The 12,636-nt window shown below is 37.5% G+C and overlaps 2 protein-coding genes across 3 annotated transcripts in view; one reads left to right on the plus strand and one right to left on the minus strand.

Annotated features, from left to right (window-relative positions):
• Positions 1 to 6,519, minus strand: part of dspb (desmoplakin b) — an 82,777-nt gene extending 76,258 nt beyond the window's left edge. For both annotated transcript variants that reach the window (NM_001442533.1, NM_001423427.2), the window contains exon 1: positions 6,233 to 6,519. In NM_001442533.1, coding sequence (NP_001429462.1) covers positions 6,233 to 6,432 — 200 coding nt within the window. In that variant the 5' untranslated portion in view covers positions 6,433 to 6,519. The remainder of the gene's footprint in view (positions 1 to 6,232) is intronic.
• Positions 1 to 12,636, plus strand: part of pycr3 (pyrroline-5-carboxylate reductase 3) — a 540,655-nt gene that overhangs the window by 399,767 nt on the left and 128,252 nt on the right. The gene's annotated exons all lie outside the window — the stretch shown is intronic.

The following is a 12,636-nucleotide window of genomic DNA, read 5'->3' on the forward strand; positions in this document are numbered from 1 at the left end:
CCATTAACTTTCATTATAGGAAAAACCAATACTATGGAAGTCAATGGTTACAGGTTTTCAGCATTCTTCAAAACATCTTCTTTTGTGTTCAACAGAAGAAAGAAACTCGAAAAAAGGTTTGTGAAAAGTGAATGAGGAGTAAATGATGACAGCTTTCAGTTTTGGGTGAACTGACCCTGTAATGGACTTTACTAACACAAACATTTTGGTGTTAAAAAGTCTACATATGCAGCAAGTATCTGGCGATCTGAGAGCAGCAAAAGTGTCTGATTTGAATGTGAATCTGCATATGAATGAAGGACAGAGGCGTTCGTCATGTTTATGAGCGGTGGCTGTCAGATTACACACACACTAGTGCGCAGCGCTTGGAGACGGCAGCGCTTTACACTCTCATAAAGAACAACCAGTTACACTTACAGACTGACCTGAGAACTGCAGGAGAAACACTAACAAAGAGGCTTCAGAGAGTCAGCAGAGGTAGAGTAAGAGTTACACACACACACACACAGGCGCACGCACACAAACAAACACACATACACACACAAATACATATACGCACATAAATACGCACATAAATACATATACATAGAGTACACACACACACACACACACGCACCCACGCACACACACGCACACACATACACAGCCAAGCCACCCGCATGCACGCACACACACACAAAAACACAGACAAACAAACACACAAACACAACAGATACACACACAGCTACACAAACACTAACACAGAAACACAGACACAAACACATACATTCAAATACATGCGCACACAAACACAAAAATGCACACACAAACATACACACACAAACACATTTGCTCACACAAACAAACACATTAAATGCACAGACAAACAAATACACACACACACACACACACAAATGTACACCCAGACACTAACACACAAACACATGTGCATACACACAAAAAACACACAGAAACACCTACACACACACAAACACACATGTGCACATACACACACATATAACTGCACACACAAACACAAATGCATGTGCATACACACACACCAACACAAAATGCACACGCACATAAATGCACACACACAAACACACGTGCACACACACACACACACACACACACACACACACACACAAATACATATGATCGCGCTCTCTCTCTCTCTCTCTCTCTCTCTCTCTCTCTCTCTCTCTCTCTCTCATACACACACACACACACACACACACACACACACCCATGTGCACATGCACACAAACACAATTGCACACACACAAACAAATATGCACAAATGCACACACAAAAGCACATGCACACACACGTACACACACACACACACACCCATGTGCACAAGCACACTAACACACAGACACACACACATACAAATACAAACACATGCATACACACAAAAAACACAAACAGACATGCACACAAACACACACACTTGTGCACACTGCACACCAACACCAAATTGAACACGCACATAAATGCACACACACAAACACACGTGCACACACACACACAAATACATGTGCGCACTCTCTCTCTCTCTCTCTCTCTCTCTCACACACACACACACACACACACACACACACACACACACACACCCATGTGCACATGCACACAAACACAATTGCACACACACAAACAAATATACACACAAAAGCACATGCACACACACACACACATACATACATACATACACACCAACAAAAAAACTGAACTGAATGGTGCTAAAATTAAAACTAAATGTAAAAATGCAAAACTACAACAACTTTGTGACACACACTCATAAAACACACACACACACACACACACACACACACACACACACACACACACACACACACACACACACACACACACACTTCATAGAGTGCAGTGATATCAGAGCCTTTGATGTGTCTTTAATAAGACTTTGATCCTCTGCTGTACTCTACTCTACTCCAGAGTTTCACTACACCATCATCATCACAGCGCTCTGGTTTACGGTTATTCGCTGTATATTTTAAGGAAATATACTGTTAACCAGGTTACGGATTTGTACTGTAGCATTTTTACAGTTTTTTACCGTTGAAATCGCAACCATTTATTACAGTGATACCAGTAAAAATGGCCAGGATATCAACGGTAAAAAACTGTAAAATTGCTACGGTACAAATCCGTAACCTGGTTAACGGTTTGTTTCCTTAATATATACGGCGAATAACCGTAAACTGACTTTCCCCGAATTTCCTGCATGGCACGTCACTTTCTATGCATTTTGTTGACATTAATATGGATCTTTTTAGTTGTTTCCCCATCAGTTATGTTCATTAGAGATTTATGTTACATCTAATGTTGCTAAACAATGTTTATTTCATGACTTTAATTTTAAACTTGTTACCATACTGGTGTTTAGCAGCTGTGTGAATGACACTGAGCACCTTCTATACACTGATACCCTTTTCTGATTGTGGGAAAAGTTGTTTGTGATGAGCATTGGTTCATCTGTGTAACAAAAGATGTGTAGGTGTTGGTAATTCAAAATACAGATATATTACATCTATAAATAAATTAAATACGGTAGTTTACCGTAAAAATGAGAAATTACTTTCACAGTTTGTACCGTATTTTTAACCCTGTGTACCGTTTTTTTTTACCGTAAATTTTACAGATTTATTTTTTACAGTGTTATAAGCTTCACCAGTAGTGTTTTTCAAGTGAAGATTTACTGTACATATAAAAGACAAAAACACAAGGATAAACACTGAGGTAAAGTTGGTTTTCAGAAAGTATTCTTCGCATATCCTGAATAGTGAACTCATATTAGCACTAGCAGCCAATGACTATCACAGTACAACACTGTTCACAGTTGATTAAATTGTGCTAATGTTGTTTTCAAGTCGTACTCGCATGCAGTTTCAGACTAAAAATCAACAGTAGCATGGTAAACTATATATGGAGCGTGTCACAAGTTGTCACAGAACAAATTTACAACCAACTTCAACAAAACTTCTTTAGAAAACCTTGAGTTTTTTTGGGGTAAACTTAATTGTTTTATGTTTTATGTTTGTAAAAAATAAGCTAACTTAATAGATTTGTGACATGATGGAAGCATTTTTTACAGTGTATAAAGATTTAATAAAGTGCATTTTCAGTTTTAAACGAGCTATCACTTGCATTGCTATGTAAAAGTAAATGCTAAATACTATAACATTCAGCAACTAATAAACTTTTTCATGTACATTTAAAAATGCAAAAACACAAGGATCAACATTCGAGTGAAGTTGGTTTTCAGAAAAGAATTCTTCGTAAATTTTGAATAGCAAAATAATATAAGCAGCTGAGTTCACAGTCAATGAATAGTGCTAATGTTGTTTTCAGGTCATACTTGCATGCGATTTCAGACCCAATATTAACAGATATGTGGTGAACAAAGTTGTCCCTGAACTAATTTTAAACAAATTTTACACAAATACTGCTTTATTGCTTTAAATTCACTTAAATTTGTAAAAATGAAGCTAACTTGTTAGATTTGTGTTGGGACAACATGATGGAAGCACTTTTACAGTGTGTAAAGGTTTGAATCGAGCACATTTCATTTGCAGTGAACTATCCTTTCAACAAAGCATTGTGATGTAAAAGTAAATGTAAAAACTATAACATTTAGCAACTAATAAACTTCACTGGTAGTGCGTTTAATATAGGGAGTTGTGAATATAAGTGTGAAAATAAACATTAAAATAATATTAGCAGCCGATGACTATCACAGTACAACACTGTTTACAGTCAGTTAAATAGTGCTCATGTGGCTTTAAAGTCATACTTGCATGCGATTTCAGACCAAATATTCAGAACTGCATGGTAAACAATAGACTGCACGTCGCAAGTTGTCACTGAAAAAAATGTGTGACTATATAATCAATAAAAAAATACAAAAAACCTGCAGTTTTTTGGGGGACAACTGAATAGTTTTTTTGTTCAATCCACCTAAATGTGTAAAAACAGGTCAATTAATTCATGTTGGACAAGATGGAGGATTGCTTTTACAGTGTATAAAGATTTGATTTTCAGTGTTGTGTGAACTATCTCTTAAACAGAATTGCTATGTAAAAGTAAATGAAAAAACTAACAAACACCATCTAATAAACTTCACTAGTGGTATTTGTCATGTGGGGAGTTGCTGTAAATATAAAAGATTCTCTGCAAATAGTAAATATTAAAATCATATTATTAGCCAATGACTAACACAGTACAACACTGTTTACAGTCAGTTAAATAGTGCTTGTGTTGTTTTCAAGTCATACTTGTATGTGATTTCAGATCAAATATTCAAAGTACCATGGAAAACAATTTAGGGACCATGACACAAGTTGTCACTAAACGAACGTGGGAATATAAAACCAACTTTACCTCAGTAATATAGAGCATCTAATAAACTTCACTAGTCATATTTTTCATGCGGGGAGTTACGCTAAATATTAAAGAGTAAAACAGAATTGAGGTAAAGCCGGTTTTATATTCACACATTCTGACTTTCCCCGTGATATAATTTCAGAAAACTATTGTTTACACATACTAAACACTGAACTCATATTAGCAGCCGATGACTATCACAGTACAACACTGCTCACAGTCAATTAAATTGTGCTAATATTGCTTTAAAGTCATACTTGCATATGATTTCAGACCTAATATTCAGAACTGCATGGTAAACAATAGACTGCACGTCACAAGTTGTCACAGAAAAAAATCTGTGATTATAAAATCAATACAAAAATACAAAAAACCTGCAGTTTTTTGGGGGACAACTGAAGAGTTTTTTTGTTCAATCCACCTAAATGTGTAAAAACAAGGTCAATTAATTCATGTTGGACAACATGGAGGATTGTTTTTACAGTGTATAAAGATTTGATTTTCAGTTTTGCATGCGATTTCAGACCTAATATTAACAGTAGTGTGGTAAACTATATAGGGAGCGTGTCACAAGTTGTCACTGAACAAATTTAAAACCAACTTTACAAAAAAAACCTTGAGTTTTGGGGGGACAACTTAATTAAAAATTAAGCTAACTTATTAGATTTGTGTTGGGACAAGCATTTTTACAGTTTTAGGGTTTGAATCGAGCACATTTCATTCGCAGATTTGAGTGAACTATCCTTTCAACAAAGCATTGTGATGTAAAAGTAAATGTAAATACTCAACACAATCTCACGGCCATTCGTAACTTTTTGATTTGGTGGCTAATTCGTATGACTTAGTACGATCTAATGTGTACAATTTAGTACGGTTTGCTCATCCCCCAATGACGGCTGGGTTTAGGGGTGGAGTTAGATGCCACGCCTCCTTTTTAAAAATCGAACAATTTCGTACGACTGAACTCGTACGAATTCATACGAATCAGCCACTAAACTGGCAAAACGTAAAATACTTACGTTTTCTCGTGAGATCAGGCTGAAATACTATAACATTTAGTATTTTGGTTTTAGGTCAAATCGCCCAGCCCTAATCACAAGCTGTCACTGAACGAATGTGCAAATATAAAACCAACAATACAAATAACAATTAAACCTGAGTTGTTGTTTTTTAGGAAAAACTTAATTGTTTTCTGTTTTTTATTTACAACATATTTATTTTATTGTTGTTTTATGTTCAATTCACTTCAATTTGTAAAAACTAGTTAACTTAATTTGTTTTGGGACAACATGGAGGATTTTTATTTACAGATTTGAAGCAAGTAAATTTGATTTTCAGTTTTGAGTGAACTGTCGCTTTAAGAATGCATTGTGATGTAAATGTAAATTCCCCAATTTTTCCATCCTTTTCACTCTTTTATACTTACTTTAACTCCCTGAATACTAGAGAATCCCTGAATACTAGAATACAATCATACACTGAGGTAAAGTTTTATATCTGCACATTCAGACTTTCTCCTTAATAATTTAATTTCTGAAAAGTACAGCAAATTCTAAATAGTGAGATAATATTAGCAGCCACTGACCATCAAAGCACTGTTCACAGTCAATTAAATAGCGCTACTGTTGTTTTGAAGTCATACTTACATGCGATTTTAGACGGAATATTCAAAGTATCAAGGTAAACAATAAGGATCGTGTCACTGAACGAATGTGCAAATACAAAACCAACTTTTCCTCCATGCATGAATAGCTTTCATGCAGGGGGAGTTAAGGTGAATATAAAAGAGCAACACACGGGAGTTTAAGTGAATATACAAGCGGTAAAGTAACAGGTGTTTACTCACACTTGTACTAAGTTGACGAATCCTCTGGGTGAAGTGCGGTTGAAGTTCTCCATTTCTTGCGTGAAGCCGTTGTTCCCCCGCGGCGGCTGCATCACCTCACTGCGGGCGTACTGGTACGTGGCGCCGGCGTTAATCTCGCTGCGGGAGCCGCTGCGGCGACCCATCATGTTGAGCCCGCGCTGCGAGCCGTACAGACTCATCACTGCTGCACAGCACCGGGAAAATGGCGGAGTTTAGGAGTAAAACCAGACAGCAGATCCAGTCGTGGAGATCCGCAGAGCGAAACTGAACTTCAGACGGAAGAGCCGCAGTTGTGGAGCCGCCCGGAGACACACCCACCGCCGCTGCGGACACACCCGCTCCCGGGGCGCTCTGCTGGGGGGAAGCGCACAGTTCCAAACAGCAAACTTCTGGAGGATCATCATCATGCACAGAGAGCAAAGTGCATTTGCATGTTGATTTAGGTGAATTGCAGCGATAATCTGATTCGATAAAACATGTTTGACTTTTTTCCCCTTTTTAATAATTTTGGGAGTTTTTTGAAGGGGGGGGGTGCATTTTTTTTTTTTTTGCGTAACCTGCATACAATATTTCATACTAAGTGCATTTTATGCAACTATCTAAATATTTAACATTTAGTTTTTCATGCATTAAACTTTAAACTTTTTTACTTCTTTTTATTTATGCATTTTTTTCTTAATGCTTTTATTTTTTTATTCATAATTATAAATACTACAGCAAGCAATTACCAGCGGATCTCATCCACTGTTGCGGGAATGCCCGAAATTATTTAATTATTTGACTAAAACCTTTAAAACTAGACAAAGATCTGGATACATCCACTTCTGGCCATCTTTCGAGGGGGGTCTGGCTGCAGACTTGGTGCAGTGCAATCTGGGCTGCATCCAATGCTTTTTAATGCGCTCACCTAACCCCACCCCTAACCTTACCCGTCACAGTGACGTCACTCGCTCCATTGAGTGCATTGAGTCTGACATTGCATCGCTGAGTGATGCAGTCTCAGCTTGCATCATAAAGGCTTCATCCAGATACTATTGCATTTTGGGGGGGTTGGCAGTAGATGCTAACCTTTCAATAATGGTCCGAAAGGCTTTACTTTACTAGTAGCAAGACGTCTCATCCTGCATGTTAAAGTGGAAACACGTCTCTCCACCCTTTTGATGCATGGATAAAAGAAGTGTTTAATTGCATTACATTGGAAAAAATTAGACTTTCACTGACAAGTTGTGGCGTCCCTTTTTAGATGAGCCTATCTGCTGGTTAACCCTTGATTCTTAAGCTGAGCAATAATATATTGAGCACATATTTATTATTAATTTTCTTTTTAAAAATCTATTTATCTTCATCATTTATTTATTGATCATTATAATTAATTTACTTAATTATGTTTATTTAGTTTTTTAATGGGAAGTTAGAGGCTGTTGAGGGAGGGAAGTGTTTTTTGTGGTAGTGTAACAACAACATGGATAATTATAAAATGAATGTTGTAATTGATAATCCATGTAATAAAAAAAGCGGTAAAAAGCTCCAGCACTTCATTTATTTCCTTTTACATAATTCTGCAAAACTATTCTGAACAGCGAACTTCGAGATAATGATCATGCATGATGAGTTCTGATGGATCAAGCAAGTGGTTTATTTTCAGACATCCGTTTGCATGAACATTTGGGTGAATTGATTTCTTGGTTATTTTATGCATGTCATTTTTATAGAAACTTTTACTCAATTTGTAATGCAAAAGCACTTTTAATTTCATCTATTTGCAAAGATTCAACTTTTTTTTTTTTGGAAGGATTGTTTGGTTGTATATTATGTTAATTGTCTGGACTGGCACTGTTCCATGTGATCTTCTATGTGAAGCTGCTTTGACACAATTAAAAGCGCTATAGAAATAAAGGTGAACTGAATTGAAAGATCATTTAGTTGAATAACAGAGAAAATCAGTCAAACATGGAGAGAAATGTTGAACTTTTTGGGAGTTTTATAGTTCTAAGATGGTTGCACATGTAATCCCGCTGGTCCTACACCACCCAACCTGATCCGAGCTGGTATCGAACCGGCGACCTTCTGCATGGAAGTCGATTGCTCTACCCAAGGAGGCTAAAGACCATGTCCTCTAGCGTCTGTCGCTAGAGCACCTTTAGAGGTCAGAGGAGTGAGGTTTACCTGCACAGCATTTACTAGCTGGCTTCTATTACACTCACCACCCCTAAACCTCACTCCCATCCGGGTCACGGCACCAATGTAACACCACCAGTCTTACACCACCCAACCCGCCCCGAGCTTGTATCGAACCGGCGACCTTCCGCATGGAAGTCGATTGCTCCACCCAAGGAGGCTAAAGACCATGTCCTCTAGCGTCTGTCGCTAGAGCACCTTTAGAGGTCAGAGGAGTGAGGTTTACCTGCACAGCATTTACTAGCTGGCTTCTATTACACTCACCCCCCTAAACCTCACTCCCATCCGGGTCACGGCACCAATGTAACACCACCAGTCTTACACCACCCAACCCGCCCCAAGCTGGGATCCAACCAGCGATCTTCCGCATGGGAGTCAGTTGCTCTAACAAGGAGGCTAAAAACTATGACCTCTAACGACTGTCACTAGAGCCCCTTTAGAGGTCAGAGAAGGGAGGTTTACCTGCACAGCACACACTAGCTGGAATTAGAATTAATTAAAATTAGCTATCAGTCAATTTTGAGTTAGCTACTCTCATTTCATCTGATAAAGTCGACTGTTGGGTTTTAGTGCAGCGAAAATCCTTCTCTGAGTGCAAGTAATGCTGATCTGAGATGTGTTTGCCATCTCTGATGTTTCTGGGTCTACAGGTAATACCAGTTTCTCCTAAAAGCCCTGAAGAAGTTTCTGTCCCTGAGCTGAAATTAAAGCTGCGGTGGGCAGAAATGTCAGAAATGAAACCGGTCAATACCAGACATCACTGATGCGTGCGGATTAAACACATTAAACTATCAGTGTGTGTGGAGATGTGACAGACGTCTGAACTGATCCGATGTTTGTGTTTATGGGTGGAGGTGCTGTGGGTTTTGCCTTTCTGTGGAAACCGCAGTAAAAACACCAAACATCTGTGTGCTGCGTTATGGTCTGTCCTCAGGCACATTCTAACACGAGCCGGTTTCCACCATGCACAGAGGAAAAAAACACTTTCCCGCATCATTTTGACTTTAACTTTTCACTAATTACAAGTGTGAATAGTTTACACCTTACAATTCTGACGCATGAAATGCAGAAATACGTAGCATGGCTGAAGCAGGCATAAGGATATATTACACAACTGTTAGTTAGCCCGGGACTACTCTGTAAAAATATTCGTAAACAGTGTGTGGTTCATGTTTTTTAACTTATTTACGCTTTTGAATTGCATTATGGGATCTTGATTTTTCCTTTTTCAAAAGCTTTGGATGTTAAATAGTTTAAAAAGTGACTCTTGTTGACATGTTTAATAGTTTGCAGTGCAATGTTGTCTTTGAGTGAGTTTTTTATGCTACAAAACCTTTTAGCAAACATTTAACAATTAATAATAATGATAATAATAATAATAATATTATAATAATAAAATATTAATGATAACAATAACAATAATAATAAAAAATAATAAAAATAATAACAATAAATAATAATAATAATAAGGTTAAAGAAATAATAATTATATATTAATAATCATAATAATAACAACAATAATAAAATTATAATAATAAAATAACAATAATATTAATAATATTAGTAGTAATAATATTAGTAATAATAATAATAATAGCAATATTAGTAATAATAATAACAATAATATTAATAATAACAACAACAACAATAATTATATTAGATATAATAATAACAATAATAATAGTAATAATCATAATAATAACAAAAATAATGATATTAATAATAATAACAATAATATTAATATTAATGATGATGATAATAATAATAATAATAATAATAGCAACAACAACAACAATAATAATAATATTAATAATAACAACAACAATAATTATATTAGAAATAATAATAATAATAATAATAACAATGATAATAATATTACTACTACTTCTAATAATAATAATAATAATAAGGTTTAAATAATAATAATAATAATAATAATAATAGAAATAATAATACTATTGAAATAATAATAAAAACAATAACAATAATAATAATAACAATAATTATTTTATTAGAAATAATAATAATAATATAAAAATTATAATAATGATTATAATAATAAATGTTTTTTATGATGCGCTTTTCTTAAACTCAAAGCACTACTAGATTTACAATAACAAATAAAAATACTTGCATAACATATCAGTAAGAAGCCAGAAGTCATTCATTCATTTTCTTTTCGACATAGTCCCTTTATTAATCAAGGGTCGCCACAGCAGAATGAACCGCCAACTTATCCATCATGTTTTACACAGCGGATGTTCTTCCAGCTGCAACCCATCACTGGGGAACAGCCATACACATTTATTCACTCACATACACTACGGCCAATTTAGTTAATCAATTCCCCTATAACACATGTGTTTGGACTTGTTGGGGAACGGGAGCACCCGGAGGAAACCCAAGCCAAAACGGGGAGAACATGCAAACTCCACACAGAAACATCAACTGGTCCAGCCGGGACTCAAACCAGTGACCTTCTTGCTGTGAGGCCACAGTTCCACCTAAAACTACTTTCTCAGCCTCTAAAAGTGCGTCACAGTCCAGAATGAGCAGAATGCGTGGTGTGTTCAGTAATAACATCAGAGCGCTGGAGTTTCTGCAGGTGTGTCAGCTCAGACATGCAGTCGCAGTATTTCACAGCAGGACGTGAGAATATGAGCGCATACGGTCACACACACTCTCTGTCAGATTCACTGGGTTAATCAATGCTCCCGGCGCATTTCTCCAAGCATTTACTGCAAGTCACGGCCTGACGCTCATTCCACACGCGCACCGATCTCACCAAACCCCAGCCTGACACCAAACGTATAATCAGGAACACTTTCTCAGAGCGTTTTACTATTGCAGGACAGCTGTTACTCCACGCACAAAGATCAAGTCTCCAGTGGCTTGCAGGATTCACAAAAATTCACATAAAAAAATAAGTAGAAATAGTTCTTAAAGGGACAGTTTAAAATAATCAGCTAAAAACACCACACCTTACACATTATGCACACATGATCCCACATTAGAGGCTACTTTTAGACTTAAAACATGTTTGAAATCAGAATTCACAATGTTTATTTTGCTTGCTCACTTTGTCATTCTCATTCTGCAATTCTGAGTGTGCCTAAACACAGGTGAGTGGGTTTGACAAACCACCTGTAGAAAACACACTCTTTCATCTCTCTGAAGCTTTAACAGACCCTTGCTCCCGTTTTGTATATTTGCAACAGACTCTTTCATACAGTCACTCCGTATCTCAAAAAATACACACTCACCGGCCACTTTATTAGGTACACCTGTCCAACTGCTTGTTAATGCAAATTTTAGCCAATCACATGGCAGCAGCTCAATGCATTTAGGCATGTAGACATGGTCAAGACGATCTGCTGCAGTGTAAAGTGAGCATCAGAATGGGGAAGAAAGGGGATTTAAGCGACTTTGAATGTGCCATGGTTGTTGGTGCCAGACGGGCTGCTCTGAGTATTTCGGAAACTGCTGATCTACTGGGATTTTCATGTACAACCATCTCTAGGGTTTACAGAGAATGCTCCGACAAAGAGGAAATATCCAGTGAGCGGCAGTTCTGTGGGCGCAAATGCCTTGTTGATGCCAGAGGTCAGAGGAGAATGGCCAGACTGGTTCCAGCAGATAGAAAGGCAACAGTAACTCAAATAAGCACTCGCTACAACCGAGCTCTGCAGAAGAGCATCTCTGAACACACAACACGTCCAACCTTGAGACGGATGGGCTACAGCAGCAGAAGAGCACACCGTGTGCCGCTCCTGTCAGCTAAGAACAGGAAACTGAGGCTACAATTCACACAGACTCACCAAAACTGGACAATAGAAGATTGGAGAAACGTTGCTGCTCTGATGAGTCTCCATTTCTGCTGACACATTCGGATGGTCGGCTCACAATTTGGCCTCAACATCATGAAAGCATGGATCCATCCTGCCTTGAGTCAGCGGTTCAGGCTGGTGGTGGTGGTGTAATGGTGTGGGGGAGATTTTCTTTGGGTTCATTAGTTCCAATTGAGCATGGTGTCAACGCCACAGCCTACCTGAGTATTGCTGCTGACCATGTCCATCCCTTTATGAGCACAGTGTCTCCATCTTCTGATGGCTACTTCCAGCAGGATAACGCAGCATGTCATAAAGCTCAATCATCTCAGACTGGTTTCTTGAACATGACAATGAGATCACTGCACTCAAATGGCC

The sequence above is a fragment of the Danio rerio genome, chromosome 20 (assembly GCF_052040795.2).
Source record: "Danio rerio strain M-AB ecotype USA chromosome 20, GRCz13ab, whole genome shotgun sequence".
NCBI lineage: Eukaryota > Metazoa > Chordata > Actinopteri > Cypriniformes > Danionidae > Danio > Danio rerio.